General features: G+C 43.0%; 3 protein-coding genes across 3 annotated transcripts; 2 read left to right on the forward strand and 1 right to left on the reverse strand.

The window, feature by feature from the left end:
- Window positions 1-1,332: 1,332 nt before the first annotated feature.
- On the reverse strand, window positions 1,333-2,226 carry LOC139927457 (uncharacterized). The gene has a single exon (XM_071919601.1). It carries the CDS (start codon window positions 2,224-2,226, stop codon window positions 1,333-1,335), a length of 894 nt encoding a protein of 297 aa, XP_071775702.1.
- A 5,095-nt stretch (window positions 2,227-7,321) lies between these two features.
- Window positions 7,322-8,188, forward strand: LOC139927431 (uncharacterized). Its single transcript, XM_071919572.2, has one exon. It carries the CDS (start codon window positions 7,322-7,324, stop codon window positions 8,186-8,188), a length of 867 nt encoding a protein of 288 aa, XP_071775673.1.
- A 3,020-nt stretch (window positions 8,189-11,208) lies between these two features.
- Window positions 11,209-23,664, forward strand: LOC139927559 (hypermethylated in cancer 2 protein-like). The gene is made up of 2 exons (XM_071919750.2): window positions 11,209-11,280; window positions 20,946-23,664. The coding sequence occupies exon 2, from the start codon at window positions 21,000-21,002 to the stop codon at window positions 22,764-22,766; it is 1,767 nt and encodes a 588-aa protein (XP_071775851.2). The 5' UTR covers window positions 11,209-11,280; window positions 20,946-20,999; the 3' UTR covers window positions 22,767-23,664.
- The last annotated feature ends 1,256 nt before the right edge of the window (window positions 23,665-24,920 follow it).

Below are 24,920 nucleotides of genomic sequence, written 5' to 3' on the forward strand. Positions count from 1 at the left end.
TTTCATGCACCTTTGACATCAACAAACCTGAATTCCCACACAGAAGATGCTTCCAGGTGCAGTTTTTCAATCAGTTTTGACACATTCTGAAATTAAAATGCCGTGATTGAGAAACGTGTGCGTTAAATTCAAGAGTAATTGAACCAAAGGCCTTTTTGAAATGGCAGTCCTGGCATCAGCAGTGATCACGAAGATGCATTTTGTCCATTCTCTCCATGATGCCTTGCTGATCATGCTGGTTGCTTCGTTATTCTTGCTATATTAAAGATTCCGTCTTTGTTGATCACTCCATCGAAATTAAAGCCGATCCTGAGAGAGAGAGCGAGAGAGAGAGAGAGAGAGAGAGAGAGAGAGAGAGAAATAATGAACTTATAGGCTACATTAATTAGCGTGCATTTAATATTCAGATTGTTCATTTAAAGAAACGCTGCTGCTGTAATCAGAAGCTGCAACAATGTGTTTTTTCAATCGGTTTGACACATTCAGTTCACTTTATTCATTATTGTGCAATTTTTAAATGGAAGTTTTTGATTAGAGTCGAAATTGCTCTTGCACGTTTAAAAAAAAGAATGGAAATTGCCTGTGTAGATGCGGCTATATCAGTTATTTTAGTATTACACCAGGCTTTTGATTTGACATTCATAAAGGCCAATAGGGTTATGTATTTAGGCTATCCAACACAATGATGACCATTAGGCCGCAACAGCAAATACGCGTTTTGATCTTTCGTCTGTGCGTTGCCTCGTGAGAGTGAAATGAAGTGAAATGCTAGGAAGATAAAATGGGCATTAAAATGCGCCAACCACAGGTGATTTCACCGATTAGAAAGCCTTCAGCCAGAGAGGAGGAACTAACCAGTGAAATCACCTGGTGTAGCCTAATCTTCGGTTGGAAAGAAAACGTGCTGACCGTCGGTCATACTACAGGGATGGGCAATCATGTGCCGTGGGGGGCCGAGAGTCTGCAGGTTACATTCAAACAGAAGGCTACATCAGGTGATAGTCCCTCCTCTCTGGGTGAAGGTGTGTTAATTAGGAAAAATCACCTGGTGTAATCTTTGTTTAGAATGAAAACCTACATACTCGGCCCTACATGGCACGTAATGGTCCACCCCTGACCTACTGTTCAATAGGCGAAAAAGTAACATATAGGCCTGTAATTACAGATTTAAAAAAATCAAATATTGGTTGAACATTTGTCTTTTTGGTTAGAATGATGTGTTGTTATATAAAAGCAATAAGCCACGAGAGGCCGCCTATTAACAGCTGAGAGGCATGACACTTAAATACAACGTTTAATCACACGTAGGCTGGCTGATCCCTGTGTTGCGTCTTACCTCGCCATCCGTCTGGGACAGACTCTCCGCCACACTGTTCTCCACACGGCGCCCCGCAGCGCCGGGCTGCCCCAGATGTAGAGCCCCGGGGTGACCAGCGCGTTCAAACGTGCCATGGTGGCGAACAAGTTAGTGGCTTCATTCCTAAACTTCAGACCTTTCCTAGTCAACTGTCTGACAATGATGTTGACAAAAGATGGACACCATAATGCCAAGAAGCAAATAACCACAAACACAATAATGCGTAGCGACTCCTTCTTGTTGTCTCTCTCAGTACTGGGCACCTCCCGCCCCAGCTGATTTCTGGCTATGATGTATAATTTAATGGTCATCAAAACTTTGGTGAGAACTATAATCTGCAGAGTCATTACACCAAACGCGTTTATTTGAGCCGCTTTTGAGATAGGCACTATGTTTTGTACCGTTAGAATAGAATAGGTGTAAATCCAGCAAAACGCACAGATACCAATGACAACAGATCTGGTGATGAAGCGGTTGTAGAAGAATGGATGGCACACGGCGAAGTAGCGGTCAAACTGAGCAAACAGGAAGGTTAAAACATTGACCCCTAGAAATGAGGGTAAAATATAGTACGTCCCGTTCCTCGAAGGATAGCCCTCTTGAACGTCGAAGAGGCCGAGATAGTAGACCGAGAACCCGGTCAGCGTGTCACTGATGCTCGTATTCAACATGAATATAAAGCGGTTCTGGACTCGCAGAGACCGGGTACTGCATATACCGACGACCACCGAGCTCGCGACGAGCACGGCGCTTGTGGCGAACAGAATATGGAAGATGAAGATGAGGAAGTCCTCGGGACTGTCGAAGTCCACCGACAGAGGAACTGTGGCGTTGGAGAGCATCGTTATGCTCCACCAGTCAAGGCGCATTGATTGTATTTATAGATGAATGGGGCTACTTGTCAAAGCTCAAGCAAACCGTTAATGAATCTCCAGGGAGCACAGGCTTCAAATGAGTGACATGTTTACAATTAGAGATGAGGCATGTAAGACATAGGGAGAGGAAAAATTAGGCCTAAGCACCATAAGTCCCATGGGGTTTTGTAATGGTGAAAAACAAGCTGATCACCAATCACTAGCCATACTTGTGCATCCTGGTCTCCATAACACTTTGCTTGATTCCCTGATGTTGGTGGCTGCGTTTCCATTGATCTCATTTCACCCTGGATCCTTAAGCCCAGTGGTTCAGTTGGACCCATAGTTTAATTTCACTTTCACCCTGGAAGAAGATGCAGTGAAAGAATGGACAAGAGTGACTATTTATTCATAGCGTTCACTGTCCCCACTGTTAGCTCCCCACCTACAGAATAGGAATGCAGTTATATTCTAAATCACACCCAATAGCAAAAATCTGTTCAGATGGCTTACCTTACAAATTTTTATCAAACAGGGCTCTGTGGTCTATTTATCTGTGGGTCCTTGATGTGAACCCCTGCATGCTTTATTCCGTCTGGCATGTGTGCCAGTATACTGTAGCCTACCAAGAAAGAAATTTGAGTTTTCCTTGACTCTCTCAGTTCCTTGGGCCTGCCCTTCCTCTCTTTCGAATGATGGCACGCCACCAGCTGCTATGACTGATTTTCACTGACATTTCCCCCACTGGAAATGTGCCTAAGATAATTTTGCACTGCTGCTTTTATCTCACTCATACTGCCAAAAACTACACCATAAGATGGATAATCACATGTGATTCATACAATCAAATACCCTAGTGGCCTTGCACATATGGCCTATAAATATGTGGCAATTGAAAAAAAAAAAAAAAAAACAACAACTAAAAACTCTGCACATTTCCTCCAGGCAAAGAATATTTCCTCTCTGGCCTAAAGTTACAAAGAGGGTTGAAGGTCTTTGTCTCTCCACAAAGAGGAAATCTTCTAGACTCTAGCCTTATGGCCTGAATGAAGAGAGCATGCTTATTTCTCTCAATCATTACTCTCTGTGTCCCCCACTGATGACTTCACAACCGTGCCCCATTTTAGATCCATTTTTATCAGTTATAGTTATATTTTGTCATTTCTATCGCCTATTAATCCCTTAAAGCCTAAAACCTCTGCTTACAAAATCAGTATTTTGTATGTAATCATCACCATAAGGCTGGGTCGAGAGAGACAACGGTATAGTTTTAAGTCAGACTTCATTCTTACTTTTAAATTTGAGGCTCATTACTTCACAGCTTGACTTCAAAGTTTCATATATGCATGTACTTTTTAAAACAGTATTACGTATTCTTTAATGTATTTATAAAGCACTTTTAAAAGAAGAAAGAAATTAGAAATTAAATACTTAAGAAGAAATGAATTACTTAAGCTCCGCGTAATCAAAGTCTGTATAGCCCATGAATTAATTATTTTTAACCTTTCAAACTGAAGCAAGCACACACATTTTGAAATAGAATCTTTTCTATTTCAGCTATAGAGCTAAATAGGAACAGGATGGATGCAGTGATCGATCAAATAATAAGAACCACATAAGACAAGTGTAGTTTAATAGCCTATATGAATGGAGTTTTTTCTGGGTATGGTGTTTCTCGCTGGAATAGTTAAATATCTTTGTGTAGCTACTCTTAATTAAAAGAAAACCACAGTGGCACTGAGTTTGTGCTTTACAGCTATCGTTATGCAAGGTCATTCATTCTACTGGCGTGGCTCAAGACAACCCAGCCCAGCGCTAATAAAGTTACTTCTCTTTTCTATTTTCGTTAAAATAACTATCTTTTGTGTCATTATTTATTATTCCCAAAACACGAATTCCTAACGAAATATAATTCTACGAGGCTGTGAATCTCCCATAGGCCTACCTGCTCTTGCCTGTCAGAACTAGACACTATCTGTCTGGTTTCATGTTTTTTCCAGTCTTATTGTGAACATTCATGAACATTTGATCATGTAGACACAGCAGCTTATTACGAATTTGCAGTAACGCACAGTTCAGGTTTCACTAACATGGGTAGCTTTTCATAGCTCCAACTTAAAATAAATAAAAAATAGCCTACACAGATAGCCTAATAATAAAACAATAGGCTACATGCCATAGCAGACATTTTATCCAGGTAACCTTTTGCATATAGCCTAATCTAGTGGGTTTTTGCATACAAATGAGCTGCAATAAAAAGTAGTCGAAATGAAATGGATTAAAATCAGTTTTTAGTCTTGTGTTCCTTTACAGCCTACAGCCAGTATCTGATAGCCCATAACTGCCTCTTTTATGACAGTCTTTCGATCACGTTTGCGGACCCGTTTGTTTTCGCTGCTGAGCTATTTATTTGACCACTTGCACAAATGTAGATCTAGTAGCCCACCTGCCGTCTGCCCCCGTCCTTCCTCGCGTTACTGTTATTTGAAACATTGAAATCTAACGACTTGCAATAGGCTATGCGCTGAACAACAACTTATTGGGGTCACAGGTGAGTAAATTGCACACATTATAGTAAAGCTCAATAAGAGCTGTGTTTTTAAGGTGAACTTAAATATTGAAGAAAACAATTTGTATCCCATATTGGATAAACTGTGTGACAACCAGCCCCGGTCTTCCTTGTTTAGCACTACACAGCTCCATATACTCGGCTTCTACTAAAATGTTTTGTCAGTTTTGACAGTTTTCATGCGATTTCTCTTGCATGATCGCTCTCTCAGTTTTAGCTGATTTCTGTAGAGGATCGCACTGCAGTTTGACAGTTGGCCTAACTAACTATCATACAGCCAGTAGGACACAAACAGCAGGAAGTAGTCTATTATCAAAATGTTAATGGAGGATTTCAACCACTAGAGGGAGCTAATAAGCCATGTGTGCAATGAGCTAAGCCCATTTCAGATATGTTTCACTACAGCATGGCCAAATACATGAATTGCCCTATATATTTTGAAATAGGTTCACAATTCACAACTTCAAATTCTCAGAATCTATACATGTGTATTGAAATGAGTTCCTTTCCCCATTGGTGATCCACTGTTTAAATAATTTGTATTAAATATCCTACCTTCTTGCCACACATTATGCCACCATGGTGTTAAGGATATGTTACCAAACACCAAGTTTTGATACTGGCCCATGCAACTTGAATGTGTCACACCTTTATGAGATCACAATCGGAACATCAAAATAAGCGCTTAATGTATGAAAGTGGGATCCTCTTAAATTGGTCCATTTGGAGGAACTAGTGGTGTGATGTAGCCTAGAAGACTAGGCCATCAATTAAAATATGTTGTTTGAAAAAAGGCGAGAATTCTTGCAATTTAGAAGAAAAAAAACAAAACATTTTAAGACATAAGAACAGCATTAGTTCTGCAGTGGTCACCCGAATTCAAAGGGGTTGAACGTTAACAAATTAAATGAAACATCAGTATAAAGGAGAAATCGTATGTTCACATTATAGTTTTTAACAAATCCTAAACCGTTTCTAATGATCGCCCGCTTCGAATATTGAACGCTATAACAACATGAATTTGAGTTTGTGAAAGGACTATGCTGTCGTTTTGATGGGAAACATGCACAGCAATGGCGTACTGATCTCTGAGCAGGTTAAAGGTCTGCCAGTTAATATTTAAAGCATCCAAACTGTTTGTATACTGGCTCTGCTAACTGAGAAAATGATGCTTTATGAACATAATCCATTGGCAAGGCAGTTGGCTTTTGCATAATCCTCATCTACACCTTCATGACTGGCAACTGATTGTGCTCTTGGGGATGTGGTGCTGCGCTAAATCAGGGGTTCCCAAACGTTTTCATGTGAAGGCCTCCTACAGTTAGACCACGTACCCCCATCTGATAAATTTACCCTAATGAAGCCCATTTGAGGAGGTTTTTCTAACTTGTAGATATATTTGGTGTAGAACTGGGTGACTGGTTATGGTGTAGGTGGGGAGATATGAGCCTCTGATCAAAATAGACGCTCCTGTATCATTCTCTCACTGTCCTAACTCAACAGTGAAATTAAAATAAACCTCATTTTGGGGACCCCAGCTTTGGGGGCCACTACACTAAATGGAAGAGCATGTCACTTATCCTTCCCTTTACTCTTTTTTCTTTCTTGTGTTCTGAAATAAAGTGATCTACCCACTCTGTTTTTTAACAAAAATGTTTATTCTTTGGTATTAGACCTGTAGGCCTTACAGCCTCCAGGCTTCAGGAGGATAAGCTCCATCAATATAATTTATATCTGTTCATGTGTGCTCTTTTGTTTATTCAAGAGACCTTATTCCTGTAATATTCCTACAGGGACTTATAGTTTTGCCGAGATATTTGTCTAAAAATTATTAAGGCACTTCATCTTGCTCCCTTAACATTGTAAGCTGACTGAAATAGCAAATGTCTAGTCAGGTTGACAGGTGTTTATTAGTTGAAACCACTAATTGATGAGGGTTGAGAGGGTTTTTGTGTCAGCTCTTCATGTGTCATAAAATTATTATTGTCTGCCATTTGATGATGACTGCAGTAATGTGAAAGTTTAGTTCTTAGATTATTGGGGGTAGGGATTGAACAAGATACTAATTTCCATCATGCCTCTCATTACTTTTATTTATTTTTTTAATCAGCAATAGAACTATGATTCACCTAAGATACAATACAGCAAGTCTCTATCCAAACTAGAAAAAGGAAGCCTTTCTGAAGAGTTCATTCAAATAGCCTACAGTTCATGCTGGCAAGTATGCTAATAAGCTTTCTTAATAAGAAGTTTCTTAATAAACTTTAATATTATCAGTTTAGTGAAACTTGGTAAGATGTTCTTTCAGCTCATTTTAAGTCCAAGACATCAACCTGTTTTTCTCTAAGAGCGGGTTGATTGGGAATTGAAGTCACCCCAGTCGACGTCGCCTTGTAAACCTCACCCTGTTTACATAAATCTGGTGCCAGAGCAGACATAAAACCCCGCAGGTGTGCAGTCAGAGAGCTGCAGTCCTGTGTGGCTCCAGTCTGGGCGATGAGCACCTCAACACTTTGACGCGCACGCCCTTTCTCTGCACCGATGAGTAACCACAGCCTGGGTCTGTCGCCTGTGTTGCCCCTCATCAGCTTTGGCAATGTGTTGATGTTTCTTTTCAGCATCGCGCTGGCCGCAGCCATCGTTTTCCTCAACATGTCTGTGTTTCTCTCCATTTTGCTGAACAAGGCGCTGCGCAGCGAGAACCGCTTCATGTACATGCTGAGCACCAGTTTCAGTGACATTTGCTCCGGCGTGTCTTACTGTTATGTCGGGGTTCTCGATGTGAGGGATAACTACAACTCCCCCACGAGAACTTACTACATCGCACCCACATTTCTAGGGCTGTCCTACATGGCCATACTTGCTGCGCAGGCTGACAGGTACCACGCGGTCGTATCGCCTTTCAAGTACTCCCAGCGAATGACCCGAAACAGGACCCTGCTGGTCATCTTTGCCTACTGGGTCTATGCTTTCATCATCGTGGCCGTCAACAATCTGGTCACAGTAGGGGTAGCCAAAAGAGTCACGGGCATCGGTACGTTCGTGGGAAATATATTCACAGTGATCATAATGATAGGCTTGAATATTAGACTGTTTTTCATAGCCAAGTTCCAGCTGCAAAGGGAGCAGCCTTCTGCAGAGAGAGACAGCAAGCGCTCCTCGGTGTATCTCATAGTTGTGGTTGCCGTGTTTTTCCTAGGAGCGTGGCTGCCCATATTCATTCATATTATAGTGTGTAATTTTGTTGGTTCAACGTGTTATTCGTTTAAGAATGAAGGCACTGACCCACTTCGCATTTTGCCCCGAGTTAACGCTGTCCTGACCCCACTTCTGTACATTAGAGGGTGCGCTGCGCTCAGGGCGACGCTGTTCACCAAAGTGTGGAGACACTGCTGTAGAAAGAGGTAAGAGGGTGACGGCGGTCGACTAGCCTACATGTTGTATTTTCCAAAGTTGCTTTTCATGTTTTAATGGTGAATTGTTTTAGAGAAGACAATTTCCAAAGGTTTTACGCAGTGAAACACGACTGAGCCCATTTCAGAAAGCGAGATTTGTTTTCTCCGACAGTTGCACAATCCAGCCTCAGATGTTTTTGCCCCAGAATAACAGTTTTATAGGCCCTAAATATCGTGTATGTGTGTATGACAATTATGCACATGTCTGTTTTCCTTTTCATCCTCTCTACACAAAGCATGAATCCCGGAGTGAGAGGACCTGGCCCCATCACACACCCGGTCTCCACGGTCTCCAAGACTTAAAGCAAACAGTTATCATGGATCACTTGAAGGCGGATGGGATGTCAAAGTCAATTCTGTCTTAAATCCATGGTAACCAAATTAATGAAGGCAGGAAGGAAAAGGAAATGTAATATTTCACCAGATATCAAAGTGGATTGATATCTTGCAGGCTCGGGATTCATTGAAGGCTATTTATGTTTTATGTTATATTTATTCATACACTTAACGCGCATTTAACAAATGCACATTGTTTCACTGTTTCATTAATATTTCGTATTAAAGGCTAAATATTTCCTGAAATCACACTGAACGAAATTGTTCCCTGTTGTTGTTGTATTTTTCCATGATTTTATATTGGATTTCTTACCATTTTAATTGTTAGGTTATTCATATAATATAGAACCGATAGAAACGAAATTACAAATAAAATTGGGAACACAGTAGAGCCTATATGCCTACATTTGTTTGGAATTTGCCGTCCTGGATATAGCCTACTTCAATACATTCACAAAAAAGAAAATGTTCGTCATTGGTTTGACTTGACTGAAACTTAACTCTGGCCTCAACTTCATACAGCCTAATTTCCCCAAGTGAGAAGAATCATGGTGTTTGTTCGCCTGGTAGACCTGTTGATTACTCTTTTTAGTTTAATTTCGTTATTAAGTTTTAGAAGGCGAGAGTTTCCCACTGAAGATGGTGCAAAAAGAGATCAAAATATGAAGTGATTCTCTTTCTCTCTAGTGGTAGATCAGCTTGTCTGTCTAGACTCAATGAAAAACTCATAGCCCTGCTTCTAACATGTTTCAATAGGCAACAGTGAATTATCCTTAACGAAAAAATCACTTTAATATTCCTTAAAGTGTGGAAAGGGACTTAAGGTGTGTCTGCGGAATAGTGGGTTTATAATGACCTTATCCTAGGCTACTTTATGGTATTTTATATCTCATTCGGTATCAGGAATATTATAATAAACATCATAATGTAATATTCCATTTTGCTGTGACATTTTTATAGCATCATTTTAAAGCGTATGATAGGATTACTATAGGCCTAGTTCTTGTTCGTAAGGGATTTTAAATTGGGAGGAGTTGGTATTCCAGAAACCTGCTTAGTCGAGGTGCAGTGCGCCTCCCAGCATCTCGGTGGGTGGGTGTAAAGTTTCGTCACAGAGGAGGATGCAGTTTCCACAGCAACCACTGAGTGTCAGAAGAGTACTTTGGCACAGCGCCATCAGGCTAACTTCAGATATCCGTGGAATGTGAACCATACGCATAACGCATGAAGACGAAACTGACACTATATACGCATAAAAAGCACGTAACCCAAAACTGACTGGACCAATCTGCGTTTCTGCAGCGCCTTGGAGCCTCATCTTTGAGCCAATGGACAATTATGTTCATAATTGGCTACCAAAACAGGCATAATGGCATCAAACATTCAACCCCGTTGCCATTCCAACAAATGCCACATTGTTAAAACCATCCATAGGGTCATATCATAGTTATGCCTCAAGACTGCGTCTATTGGCGGAGAGCTGGGATGTTATCTTTGCACCGAGCCTCTGTGCTGAGAGGAGGAGCCACCACATTTCCACACTTCCGCACATCTGGTGCCCACTTTGTGAACCACAAGCTCTTCTGCTGATGCCTCGACTCATCTGCTCAGCCCGGAAGAGCTTAGAAATATCTCTGTTGATATCACTGGTCCTCAAACAGACAAGCATAATATGCCCTCTTGTCCCCGCAAAACACCATAATAAAACACACATATGTAGGTATTGCCTTTATTGAAACTGTCGAAACAGTTTGGCCTATCATATGGATGGATGCAGACTGTAGGCAGAATTCCAGGCCTGCAATGGTGTAAATGTAAATTTTGAGACTGATTACAACAATTATCTTAAATCAACTAGCCTAAATGAACACCGTTTTCTGAATGAGCAGGACTATTGTTGTTTGTCATGGTGATGCTGGTCTGGTTGTTAATTTGCAATAAAGGCATTAATTAAACACATTACACTATCGACATTACATAGCCTACTGCTGAAGGCTCTTGGAGGTGCAGAGAAAAACAGCCTACACTGCAAAAAAATGCCAGTCCTAACAAGTAGCCTAATGTAACTTTAAGCATTGAGTCTTAAAATAGTATTTTTCTTAAAATAAGTGAAGTGGGGTCATATCATTTCACTTGCTTTCAGTGCAAGTTAACTTCTCTCAATAATTTCTTACATCTAATGGTATTGTAGGCTATTAGCGGAGTGACAGCCTTATGCCGGCCTGTTACAAGATATTCACACTTTCTATAAAATTCAGGTGAAACTGCAGTGGACTGACCTCACCTCACCGGGAGGACAATATCTCACTTTTTTATTTCATGATAGTGAGATTAACTGACTCGTTAAGATGGACATTTTTTGCAGTGTGGACCTGCATTCAGCAGTATAGGGCCATGGCTGAATCTTGCAGGCAGAAGGCCTAAAGCAGGGTCTAAACACAGAATATATTTCTCTCTCTCTCTCTCTCTCTCTCTCTATCTCTACGGTTGACACCCGGTAGGTGAAGTTGCCAATGGTCCTGGGCTGAGAAACTGGCCAAACCCTCCCGGAGTGGGATGTTTTCTCCGCTGCACTCTGGGCTGGTTTCTATTCAAATGTGGGTCAGGGGTGAGGAAGCCTAACGTCATAAGCTTGCAACATGGCGTCCCGAAGGCTGTGAGATGAGCAAGAGGATGGTAAATTGAGAACGCTCCTACCGATGTAATAAGGTATTTAAACGAAATTATTCTCCTTTCAGATGAATTGTGAACGCGCATTTGGGTAGCTTTTACGTCCGTTTCGGTCGGATCGTTTTTCTCGGTGGCTGAAAGGATCGCAAGGGTTTTCGGTGTTACGGTGGATTTTTTTTTCCACGGCGTGCCAACAAAAAAGGGCTCCGCTGGTGCCTATTCTGCCTCTACCAGCCTGCTTGGCAAACCGAAAAATCCCACTTTATTTGCATGAGTTTAACCAGGCTCCTGCTCGAAACCGCAAGTAAATTGTTTACAAATGTTGTGGATTTTATATCAGCGTTGTGTGTAGAGGAGATGCCCCACAGCACGACTCTTTACCAAATAATAACCAGGCTGGCAGAGCACATTAGGCGAGAGAAAGGAGCCACCTCGGTGCGTCGTAGCACTTGCAAGAAATGTTGAAATGTTTTTCCTCACTTTACCTCGTTTTCTCTTTCTTCTATAATCAAGTGTGATCCGTGATTTGTTTACCACAGTGTAGATTAATGCGCGGAAGGTCCTCCTTAATTTGATCGCTGTCATATTATCATAACAGATTACTGTGAATTTATTCAAATAGTAAATTGCATTTAATTGCTCAAGTTAAAGAAATCATTCTATGGATTTTACGCGTGATGGTTTGTCTAATCAGCCTGATAGTTATAGAGATCTTTCACTCGACACCTATATAGCCTACATTGTTTATATGTTGGTTAAGCTACCCTGGTCGTTAGGTTGGACTAATTAGGAAATTATCTAACAGCTATGGAGACCACACAGTTTATACGCAAATAGTTTCTGTTTTAGCCATGTTGTCTTGTAAACATGAAGGCTATCAATGTATGGGTTTATATCTGTTACTATATAGGTGCTGCATACTTCCACTGCTACACATCGACCATCTTTGTGATCGGCTACAGTGTGGATGTAATGCTACATTGTGACCCAAAACTGGTTTGCTTTACCAGAAACAGTGTTGCGTAATTCTGGACCACACAGTGTTTTTAGGGTTTAAATTGGCACTTCGATTAACAAAAAAGCCAGATCAATATGTTTGATGTATGATTATTAAACTCAAATCCAGGCTGGCCATTAATCACTTGCTGGCTAATATTATTGTGTAAGTGCTCAGGTGTGAAGGCAGCTCGCCTTCTCAGGTGATTAGTGTGGTTAAAGTACCAAGGGGCATGGAGATAATAAGGCACAGGAATGTCAGTAATGTGGGTTCCCTTGACTGGCTGTTGTTTTTGTGTAAGCAAATGGCATTTTAGTTCCATAAGCATTTCCAGTATGGGTATGTTAAGTACATTGTTTATTTCCAAACAAGAAATATTGTGACTTCACAAAATGTGGTCTCTATACTGGTATACAAGTTAACAATGTGAATAACAGTGTAAAAAGTGACCTCTCACAAAGTTATTTTGCCACAATTGACTTAAAAGTGGGTCATTTTTGCGCTTGAGTCGAAAGTAATATGTCAGAAGTCAGAGGTGCTTGTCTATCTAGTGGTAGAAAGGTCTGTGTCTGTGTATAAAAAGTGAGTCTGAAGTTGGTTAGCCACAATGTTTTGCCAGTTTTTCTCCTGATCATCTGTGACGAAATGTGGTTTTGAAGTGTCACTTTGTATCCTACTCACACCAAGTTTTCTATTTTTAGTTTTTTATATAGAATACATCCTTATGATTCAAGAATCGGGTCATTTGTAGGTGTAACCACATGTTAGGTATAGGCGTTTTGTTGCATGAAGGTCAGGGAGTTGATTTTGAAGAATTTTGAAGATGTGTAGCCTATATATTTTTTCAGAGTCCATTTATAAAAGCTGACACATACTTATAGACATTTGCAATGTCTTTGGGGAAAAAGTCACCCAGAAATGTAGTTGAGGGGTCTGTCTTTGGTCTGTCAGTCTAAATATTGGCAAAACAACTGCAAATGCAGCTTAAAAGCACAAGCTATTTCAAGACTTGGCCTCATTCGAATATATTTCTCGCTTTATATTCAAAATCTAATCTGGTGAGGCTTGTAAAGCTGGAATAGGGCACCTGCCTAAATACTGTGTGTGTGTAATGGTCACAATGCTGCTTCCGTTATAGCAGTAAGCTTTGAAATCTGCCGGTGCCAAGCCCTTTTTTTCATGTGGTCCCTTTATTTTCTAAGACATTGTTTCTTACCAATGTAATCGCTTAGAGAGAGATATGCAAACATGAAGTACGAGAACATTGTGTGTTTTCATCATTACACATTCAGTTTCAGTTGGTTGATTAAATAAAACATGTTTTCTGAAACTCTTCTGTAGCAAGATGGCTTATTTGCCAAAACACTTTAAAGCAATTAAAGAGATTATTTGGCCTATGACCAAAAGTATAATGAAGTAACAGTCGCATTGCCAGGCCCGCCCATCTGGATGTTGTAGCTGTTGTGGAATATCACTATGTTGTTCTATAAGTGATGGACAAGTTGATTTAGGCCTTTTAGAATGACCATCAACTGATCAATGTGACTAGTTTGAATGATTACTATGGACTGGCAAGTCAGGCCTGGAGGGTAATATTAGCCTTATGTGTGTGTGTATGTGGGTTTGTGTGTGTGTGTGCTTCATGATCGGCTGGTTGGTCTTGTCCCCCCCCCCCCCCCCCCCCCCTCCCCTTCTATACATACACACACACACAGTATCCTGTGTACATTGTGATCATGGCTTACAGTGGCGTGTGTGGGCAGCACTTGCACTAAGAAGGGTACTTAGGCTATATGTTCTGCTGACATGTTGGACTAGGACTTATGGATTGTGCTAGCCTGTCGTATCCATATAGGTCCGTCTGTTCTGTCCTGCTTGTTCCAGGCAGTTTGGTTTGTTCAGTGGCTAAAGCACCTCGGGGCAGGGTTGTTGTTGTTCTCTAAGGAGAAGAAACAGTCCTTGGAATGTAGTGCTGATAGCCAGAAGGTTGTGCAGTGTTTAAAGGCGGAGGAGGTGTGTGTGTGTGTGTGTGTGTGTGTGTGTGTGTGTGTGTGTGTGTGTGTGTGTGTGTGTGTGGAAAGGGAGGGGTGGGGGGGTGAGTAAGGGGTGGTGGCAGCTCTGTAAAACGTTGGACCATATAGGATCTTTCTTTACCCAACATGCCCTCTGTCCTTAACAAGCGCATTAGGCACTTGGTCATGTGGGTCAGTGTGCTGCTTTATGGGTTTTTTTTTATCTCATCTACAGAATTCATTCTTTCAAGGCAGACTTCACTCTGCCATAGCTATCATATGTTAACATGTTAGTGAAGTGGTTGATCAACTTTTTTTAGTGAAACAATCCACAGTTCAATACGTGTTGTCAACTATTGGTAATCTGTATTGCTGGTAGTCTAGAAGCTGGAAGTCTTTCAGCAGGTTCGGAGAAAGGCCCAAGCAATACTAGATAAGTCACACATACTGCACAGTGAATTCAACCTCCTCCAATCATGTAGCTGCTTTCTAGCACCCCAGTGTCAGACAAATCTAAAGAAGAATATACCAGAAGCAATAACATTTTCACATAAGAATCATGAGGTTTCTTACACTGGATGGTTATAATTTCAGCTTTATGCGTATGACTGCTTACCTCTGCCTGCACGCTGCACTTTAATAGCACAAATATGCAAATGGTCAACTGTTAATCTAGTAATCTGTCCTGTTTTGCCTGTTTTTGTAATGTGATATCTTTATTCTATGTCTGGTTTTTAGTGTTTGCTTGTGCCTTTTATTTGCATGCTTTAAACTGCCCCATGCGGATAAATAAATGCGTAAATTTGTATTGAATTGGATTTTCCCTAATCACACTGTGGTGATGGTGCCTATAAAAGGTTAAAAGGGGAGGCGACTGTCCCCGGGTCGGGCGCTGCATCGACCATCCTCATGAAGATAAATGTATAGGAGTGAAATTTTGGGAAAAGGTTTGGTGTGTTTGATATTATTGTGTGCATGAGAAAGTATACCAGTTACCCCCTCTAGACTTCGCTGTGCCCCGAGGGTCTAGTATTACCAGTGGATGACATGCACACCATTAGCACTTTACTCATTCACAAGCTGTTGGTTGGTTGAGCTGTAGGAAATACAAAAAATTTAACATGCACAGTCCCACTTCTTCAGGCCAGGGAAAGAGAGATTCAAGTTTCTCTAAGAATACTTTGCCATACATTGTATATCTTACAGTAGTCATTATAGTCACCATGCACCAACTTGATGTAGTTCTCTTTGTTGGTGTTAATGCCCTGCCATAAGAAGATCCTAAAAAGCAGTAGTTGTTATTTAAACATATGTGGTTTATGTAGACCGTACAACAGAAAAAAGATGGTGAGGATCCATGGGTTTGATTACAGGTTGAGGTGCATGTATGTGTGTGGAAGTCTTGCCTTTGGCTTTGTGTGTGTGTGTGTGTGAGAGAGAGAGAGTCTTGCTTTTTCTTCTCTCTCTGCACAGCACTGGCACATCTGGGGTACGCAGCGACTAAAGGCCCCCTCCTGTGATGAAATGGACGGGGCTCTTTTCATTCCACTGCACCCTGGGCAGGACTGTGTTTGTGTTCAACATGGCTGACCTGCCCGATGGAAAATGAGTCTTAATTGGAAGGGTTCCACCCGGACTGCGGCAGGGGTACAGTAAATGATGTACCCCCCCCTCCCACCTCAGCCGTGCAACACTAGGGTCACTGCACCTGCTCACTAGCATTTATATCCAACAATTCTGTAGAATTTCTCATTTCTAAGACCGGACAGATCAGCCTTTACCTATTGTCCTTCGCACTGTTTTTGAGCCATTATACAGCAAGACTTCTCTCCAGCAGCCTTGGTGAAGAGATTATGTCCAGAATTAAATCAGTGTCCAGGAATTCCAGTAGATGCTCTAGATACATCACTGGACCTATATAAGGAAATGGTGTTAATGAGTAGAGGTGAATACAAGACAAGCATATTTTATAATTCTTGTGTAAAAAGAAAAAAAAGAATTGAGGTTGTATTAGGGCTTTAACTTTTACAGTTTGAATTTGATTGCTTATTTCTCTCATTTGTCACACTGTGGACCAAAGTTTCTCATATGCAAGCAAAGCCAGCAAGCCATTTTAGGTTAACTAAAAGACTAATGTAGAAACATTTGTGTGTTGTGAAGAAGTGTATGTTGCTTTTGCTATACAGCTACTACTCTGTAAGTTTTCTCAAGTAGATTATTTAGACCAGGAACAAATTAATGTAACATGAATAGTTCATTTTCCTCCTGTTTTCGCAGTGGAATTACGAATACATTTACGCTGTACAGTAAAATGGCGCTACTTTGTTTATTCAGGTAGGCGTTACACAGGTATAGAGCAACCCACAGAATGGGTAGGTGAAAAGCGCTGCTATTCTATTTCATCTCCACTCTGTGTTGTCGGCCACCCTTTCACTCAAGAGAACCGAAAGGCAGATAATTGCAATGCCCGTGAGTACAACAAGGATCAGCCTTACCCATACAGCAACCCATCAGCCATGTTGAAATGGCTCTGAGCTGGTTGCTAGGTGTTTGTATTTCAAACTGGCTTTGTACCATCCCCCTAACCCCTCCCCCACTCCCTCTGCCCACCAGCATTCACTCTGGGTGTGTGCTGAGTGTACTGTGCGTGTGTGTGTGTGTGTGTGTGTGCGTGCAGCAAGGCCTGGAGGACATGATGGGCTCTTTCTCTGTCTGCTTGAAGCATGCCTCACCTGCACATCCTTCTCTTCTCCCCCTCTTCTTCTCCCGCACAATGTGGCCGTCTACACAGCCTGACAAAGGCATTGCTGTATGTTGTTCAAAGGAATCGGAGTGAAAGATCAGCCTGCAATAAAGACTAGGTTGAATATGTTTTCAGAATCCTACTCAGTGGTGTTTTCCCTTGGTCGCCACCAGTAAATCTTACTCGGTAGTAGGGTGTGTGTTCTTTACTAGTTGTTTGCGCCACTGGACTTTGCCTCACCTCTGCCTTCTCTCCTGGCTGTCTGCCCCTCTATTCAGGAGATTAGTACCACAACCCACCGCTCTCACAGTCACCTTCACTGCATGAACACGGACTCCAAAAGATAGGTTTACCGGCATATTGTTTGATCCCCAGACTGCTTGGAAAAGGGGATACAAAGACAGGAAGCAGTTAATGAAGTCAAACCAGATCATCCGGATCTCTAGTGTAACCTGTTTAATTTAGAGGAGACTGACATTAATTCAGTGCTGGGGGCAGTGAAGCTCACCAGTTCTCAGTCCCAAGTCGACACACAGACATCTTATCCTGATCATGTAGGCATGTCTGTTTAGTCTGTGTAAACATCACACTGTCACTGTCTGCTCAGAAGTAGGTTCATGAAAGTAGTCAAGGTTTGAGACTAAGCAGGAGGGCGCTGTGTTTTTAAAATGAGGCTGCCCCCTCTATCATTAAGCCACAGTCAGTTTTTGAAAAGGTTAACACTGCGGGCAAGGTAAGCTGATCCTGTGCCTGTGCTTAAGGGCAACATTTACCCTGGTCCAGTCCCAGAGCTGGCTCTGGTTGGTATGTGGTGCCATATTTGGTCTGAGAATGTCTTGTTTCTCCGGTGTCAATAATTTATTATGGCCCTCCTGACCGGCCACCTCGCCATCTCTCAACCGTCTTGCTAGACCACACCAGCTCTCGCAAAGGACTTAAAATACAGGGATCCAGCCCTGTGGAAATACTGCACTCAGTTAGTCTACTACTTAACATTAAGTATATGAACTAGGCATTCTACACATTGGAAGCACATTTCCAGTCAGTGTAGTTCTAATAGCATCATCCTTTTCTAATGCTTCAGGCTGTGATACTTCAATATTTGAGGTGTTGCTCAATAGCCTACACAAGGTATTGAAAATGTTAATACAACGTACAAAGAGTGCTAGGCGCTCACAGATGGAGCTGCCATGATGGTGCAGGCCTATCTGTCCCCTGTGGTATTAAGCCTGTTTTCCTGGGCAGCACCAGTGGTAGGGGGAGCTGGGCCTACACGTGTCCCACCCTAGCTGCATATAGATCAGGCATAATCCATTAGCAGCTCCCTGGAATCCAGCCGGCACAGCACAGCACAGCACAGCACAGGAGGGGCCAGGGGGAGAGGGCAGCCGTGTGGGTGATGGGGGGGAGGAGAGAGAGAACGAGGGATGAGAAGAGGAGGGGGGTGGGGGAGGGCTCTTTTTTTTTTCTCCTGAGCTGGCTTCTCTACTCTGAGCCCAGCCCCCTTTTACGTCGGTCTGCTGGAAAAGCCTCTTGAATCCCCCCATAAAGCCTGCAGAGGTGTATATGTGTGTGTGTTGGAGAGCGACTTGACTGATATATGGCTTCCTGGCTGGCATCATAGTGGAGGCCCTCTTTCTCTACTAGTCCTCTTCTACCTCACTGCCTGCAGGGTTGAGTGCTGTTCACCCTTGTAGCACATCCTCTATTTAACTGCTGATCTGGGTTATGTATTATAGTGTAGCTCATTGTGAGTCATGTTGGGCACAGGGATGTGGGGAAGTATTCCTGGGATCTGCCTGCATGCCCCATAACAGGGTGGTGAGGGTGGGAGGATAGAGGGAGAGAGAAAGGACAAGAGAAGCAGAGGAAAGAGAGGGGGAGGGGAAGACCATGGGTAGAAGTGTCAAAGCGGAGGAGGCAAGCCCAGGCCTGGACCTGAGAGTAATGATCACTCCAGCTGATTGTATCAGCCAGCCCGAATATTTGAGCCAAGCCTGTTTTGATACATCAGCCAGCAATCCTTAATTTACGGCTCTTATCTTTTTGTTCATGTCCTCATCAGCCAGACCAAACAAATTATTTCCTATATTTCACTTTCTTCAATGGCAACTCTTGTTTTCTCATTAGAATCATAAATGTAGGGCCTTGGCTACAGCATTTTATAGGCTTCAAGTAAGATTGGTAGGCTGTTGTGTTGCTGCTCTCTATAATAGAATGTTCTCACAAGAAATAGTTGACAGGCTGTGAGTCTGTCGTCAGTGGAGTCTGTCGTCTTTTTTTATTTTTTTTTTTGTGGGGGAAAAAATCAGATTCCTTGATGAAGCAAACAGATGCACCGTGAGCTTACTGTAACCTCATTTATCCAAACCTCAGGCATCTGAACTGACTGGGTAATTGGACAAAAACATATTGTGTCTTTTTGTGCAGTTGATCCTGGCTGATATGCAATCAAGAGTATTCTAACCAGAAAATAGGCTGCGCATGCCGCTTTGGGATCTGCGGTTTTAAGAATGAGCTTTGTCTTGGTAGACTATCTCAATGATCAAAACATTTCAGCCCTGTGAAGAACCCTTATTCCAGAGGAGGTTTAGATAAACTAAGTTCTGCTGTATGTGTTTGCATTCAGGTCTGGTGCTTTTGGCACTCTGGTATAGTTTAGGAACCACTCCAGTATTTCCAGCTTTGTATTATGAAAGATAACTCTCAGTAAATCTCTAGGTTGGCACTGGGTTGAAATGGTACATTTTCACATTTATTTATGGCTCAAGTGAAGCATCTTTCTGCATTACAGTATAATCTCCTGTAATACGGTATACCCTGCTCTGATCAGGGGCATTAAGGGTGTGTGTCCATTTTCCCAGCATGTCCAAGGCTTTAAGAACATGTTAAACATGAGTCAGGGACAGACCCTGCTGCTTTAGCCAAAACACACTATTAGTGTTACCATTAGACTTGAGCTGTGGATATATTCTTTTGGCATTGTAATTCTTTACAACGTTTGTGGATTCAGTCACAGAGTCGAACTAGAGCACAATAGTGTGTAATAGGTGCTCAGTATGTAGTAAAACAGTGAATGAGATTCATCTGTCCTAATTCCATAAATGAGGGCCTCTCTGGAGGATCAGGTGGTGCTATCCCTGTCTCTGAGCCACACCCTCTCCCCCTTCTTCTGCCCCAGCTCCTGTGTAGTTTTACCTGCTCAGGTGTCACCTAATCCCTCCCCCCGGCCCTGCAATGCCACCGACCCCCACCCCCAGACAATGGGGCAGGGCTGACATTACCATGACCTAATGGAGACTAGTGTGAGCTGAGCTTCCAAAGAGGGCACCCCATCGAAACTAGAGTTACGCTGTTTAGATAGGGAGGAGAAGCTGAGAGAGAGCAGCTTAGAAAAGTAGTTATTTTACCTTTTCTTCTTATCCGCCCCTTTGGCTTTTGTGCCAGAACAGTGGCAATGTGTACAATTCAGAACTTGATACATGTAGTGTAGCAATTTGTTTGAAAAGGAAGAAGAGAGGGAGGCAAGGGTTACTGTTTCTCATCTACCATGTGATTATGTCGCGTGCTGTGCTGACAGTTTGCTAATTTCCCCATGAGGGCTAAAAGCTTAGATGGATTTACTCTCACCAGGATTCATAACACATGCATCTTGAGTGATGTTGTTAGATCTGCCAGACACATGCTGGCACTCTCAGACTATAAATTTGTTTTAAGCCTCTAATGAATTCAAATCTTACTTAGGGTTAGTGTTAGAAATTGGAAACATTCTCTGCCAGGCAGAATTTTAATATTTTTTTCTCCCGCTGCTTATTTGTGGTCTAGTAGTTAAACTTTTCAAGCAAGTACGGTTTAAAGAAGGCAACTTTCTCTACAATATCTGAGTTTCAGCATAATATTCCTCCATATTCCAATGTATAACTAACCACTGTCTCTTCTCTTTTTGTCTCAGCTTCAGGTGGTGTTCGTGTAGGAAGAGAGAGAGAAGGAAAGAAGGAAGGTGGAAATGGAACTGCCAAATCATGCCAAACAACTGCTGCTGCAACTCAACCAGCAGAGAGCCAAGGGCTTCCTGTGTGACGTTATCATCGTGGTGGAGAATGCGCTCTTCCGTGCCCACAAGAACATCCTGGCGGCTAGCAGCATCTACTTCAAATCTCTGGTCCTCCACGATAACCTCATTAACCTGGACACAGAGATGGTTAACCCCTCTGTGTTCAGACAGGTCCTGGACTTCATCTACACTGGGAAGCTCCTGTCCTCGTCGGACCAGAGCAGTGAGCAGAACTTCAGTGCCCTCTTAACCGCAGCCAGCTACCTCCAGCTCCATGACCTCGCTGCTCTGTGCAGAAAGAAGCTCAAGCGCAGTGGTGGGAAACCCCTACCAGGTAAATCCTCCACTCCAGGTCCCCTTAGCCGCTTACGCCTCAACAACCAGCGCCTTTCCTCCTCTACCCCTGCTGGCCCTAACAACCACTACCCTCCCACCCCTTCCGATGCCGACCAGCCACAGCCAGATGAAGGCCTTCGGGACAAACTCTCAGATGACGAGATGTTTGTCGGCAGCTCTGGGAAGAATGGGAATGGGGGGAATGGCAGCAGTAATGGTAACCTCAGCAGTGGAGGAAGTGCTGGGGAGCCAGACCTTGGACTAGACCTGTCCAAGAAGAGCCCTCCCTCTGCGGGCACAGCCACTGACGCCCTCAGCCCACACAGCAACTCCCAAGAGTCCCCTCAATCTGCCTCAGTATCCACAACCAACAGTGCCTCACTGGACGACTCCTCTGCCACCCTACCAGGCATAGACGCCTGTGGCTCAGAGTCCATGGAGCTCAACCCCAAAGCCCCTGAGGAAACCCAGAACCACCCTGATGGACCCCCACCCCACAAGAAATCCAGACAGGTTGCTCGCAAGAAGGAATGGCCTAAGAGAGGGGCATCAGGGCTGAAGTCTGAAGACCATGACAGGCCCCTGGTTAACGGGGTGATCGTGGGTCCTAAAGAGGGTCGCTCCTCTACTGGTGGGGTTGGAGGGGGCAGCGGCAGCAGCTTTGCCTCTGATCAGTCCTTCCAGTGTAAAGAAGAGGAAGAGGGAGGAGAAAACGGCCAGGACCACAGTGAAGAGAGTGGGCAAAGCGATGGAGAGAGCGGAGGAGGTGGAGGAGGAACAGGAGGGGGACACCACAGCGCAAACTACGTGTACCGCCAGGAAGGTTTTGAGCCAGCATTTGGAGACAACCTCTATGTGTGCATCCCCTGCGGGAAGGGCTTCCCCAGCTCTGAGCAGCTCAATGCTCATGTGGAGACACACACTGAGGATGAGCTGTACATCAAAGAGGAGGGAGGGACCTTTGTGAAAGAGGAAGATGAAGAGGAGGCAGAGGACCTCTCAGCCCCTGTTGGTCCCTCCACCTTTGGTGGCTCTGAAACGCGTCCGTTCAAGTGTACAGTCTGCAGTAAGAGCTACAAAGACCCAGCGACGCTGAGACAACATGAAAAGAGCCACTGGCTGACCAGGCCCTTCCCCTGCAACATCTGTGGCAAGATGTTCACCCAGAGGGGCACCATGACGCGCCACATGCGCAGCCACCTCGGCCTCAAGCCGTTCGCATGTGAAGAGTGTGGCATGCGCTTCACACGCCAGTACCGTCTGACGGAGCACATGCGTGTCCACTCTGGGGAGAAGCCGTATGAATGCCAGCTATGTGGGGGGAAGTTCACCCAGCAGCGAAACCTCATCAGCCACCTGAGAATGCACACCTCACCCTCTTAGAAACGCATCAAGCCAAAGAACTCTGGGAATAGAAACAAACCTTTATCTATTTTACCTTTTTCCATCTCAAAAGCAAAGAAACGCACACATATACACATTCACATGCAGACACACACATTTTTACATATTGATTCCAGTTTACGAGCCCCTGGCTAAGAAAATGATGTAGCCGTTGGCCAGAGTGGGCTCTTGGTGATGGTGGGATCATGTCATCATCTATATCAAGTGACGTCTGCTCACCTCTCAGGAGATCTGGAGGGACAATTTACTCCTCTGTCTTTCTCCAAAGTCACGAACCCATGGTGGAGTGGCATGACTTCTGCTCTGTGTTGTAAGTCTGTTAAATGTGAATGTGGGTACTGGTGTAATGTCAAACCCCCTCATCTCATACCCCTCAGCAGTCTCCCACTCTTCCATCTTTGAGCGTCAAGTCTTTGAGTTTTTCAGATTGATCCTCAAATGGTCAACAGTCAACTTCAGACTCCCCTCTGTGCTCCAATGCTATTTTGACCAAAAACCCATGCAAACACTACAGGCAATAATTCAGCAAAAGATTATTTTTACCCAGACAGCTTTATATCCTTGGTTATGTTGGTGATGGGGATCTGTATGTAAGAGGAGGGGTGACCAGGTTTGGGACCATCTCCATGCTTTAACTGAAAGTCCTGAAAGGGGGTTCCAGGTGGGATGACATTGGATCAGGTTTTAGTTATTACAGACGACAAACACTCAAAATCCTCTCTGCAGCTGTTCACAGGGCTTTAGAAAGGACGTTCTTTTTTGTTTTTTGCCTGCTAGAGCTCCCAGGAATGAATCCTGTTAGAAAGATGAACCCCTTGAGGTACTTGTTTTACTCAAAGAACTTGTAATGTTTCAGTGAATGTTTAAACTGGAAGGTCTTGGGATGTTTCTTGTGGAGGGGGGGGTTGGGTCGGGGTGGGGTGGGGGGGGGGGGTGGGAGGGTAGTTTAATGGAGGGGGGAGGGAGAGGGTGTAGACTGAACATTATGTTCAGTGGGTACGTTTATTTTTTGTCTGTATAGCTTTCCTCCCCTCAGAAAAAAGAAAAGTCTATTTATATAGGCTTGTGACCTCGCTACCTCTGATTACTCTTACGAACTCTATGTTGATTAGTCGAAAGTTCCAATGTAATTAATTGTAAAAAGTGTGTAGATTACGGTAACTTTTCACCTAATGCTTTAACCTGCCCATCTCTCAACACAGGTTTTTAATGCTGATAGATTTTACACGTTAACATTGTTTTTAGCTGTTTTTACTTGTCATGAAGATAGCTTTTTTGGGTGCCCTGCTCAATGTGCCCCGCCTCAAAATGTACTGTAGCTTCCTGCCTGGAGCAAATAGTGGTTAGTTAGTTTAGATGTACAGTGTTCCAAAGATCTTATGAATGTTGAGGAGAACAGAGCTGACTAACAAACATTGCTAGACAAGTTCATAACCAAAGTTATTAAAAAAAAAAGATGTACTTAAGATATATAGCATACTAAATTATTTCACTTTTGATTTCTTTTTGCTGTATAAAAACAAATTATGAATTATATTCTAAGTCCAGACAAAGAAATCCACTGTTTTGATGGAATTTTGACCAATGACTCTGAGACTGAGGAGAGTTCTTGTGTGGTTTGCAAGGAAAGCTTGTGCTGATTGGTGGGCCGGTATAATGTAAACTTTACGACCTAAAGAAATGGGTAAAGTTTAAAACATGTTCCCTGGACGTGTTTTTTTCTTTCGTTTGTATCCAGAGTCCTTATCACTTTATATTCCCTGACTTTAAAAACAGGACTTGATGACATTGTATGTGTTCTGTTCAGACCAAAAAAAAAAGAAAAAGAAAAAAAGATAGGAATTATAATCAGAATTTTAATGTGAAGTTCAAGTTTGCTTGTTAGTTTTTTGAGCCAGACTTGTGAAAACTTGTAATAAGAAGGGAGAAGCAGAGATGCACTGGACAGCTGGACAACTCAATGGTCTCCTGCAGCATCCGTTTTTCTGATTGTATTCCATTATACCACAGAATGATTTCATTATTTTTAGGTATCACCTCCAAAGCTTTACCTAACCATTAGCAATCGTAAGTCGGGTTTGGCCCCTCTGTTGTCACTGGGCTACGTTGAAACCTGTCCAGTGTATCGAGACT

The sequence above is a fragment of the Centroberyx gerrardi genome, chromosome 8, assembly GCF_048128805.1.
Source record: "Centroberyx gerrardi isolate f3 chromosome 8, fCenGer3.hap1.cur.20231027, whole genome shotgun sequence".
Lineage (NCBI taxonomy): Eukaryota > Metazoa > Chordata > Actinopteri > Beryciformes > Berycidae > Centroberyx > Centroberyx gerrardi.

What these genes read in the sequence shown, in the direction of transcription:
- LOC139927559 (XM_071919750.2), top strand. Translation starts at nt 21,000, where the DNA reads ATGGAACTGCCAAATCATGCCAAACAACTGCTGCTGCAACTCAACCAG.
- LOC139927457 (XM_071919601.1), bottom strand. Translation starts at nt 2,226, where the DNA reads ATGCGCCTTGACTGGTGGAGCATAACGATGCTCTCCAACGCCACAGTT.
- LOC139927431 (XM_071919572.2), top strand. Translation starts at nt 7,322, where the DNA reads ATGAGTAACCACAGCCTGGGTCTGTCGCCTGTGTTGCCCCTCATCAGC.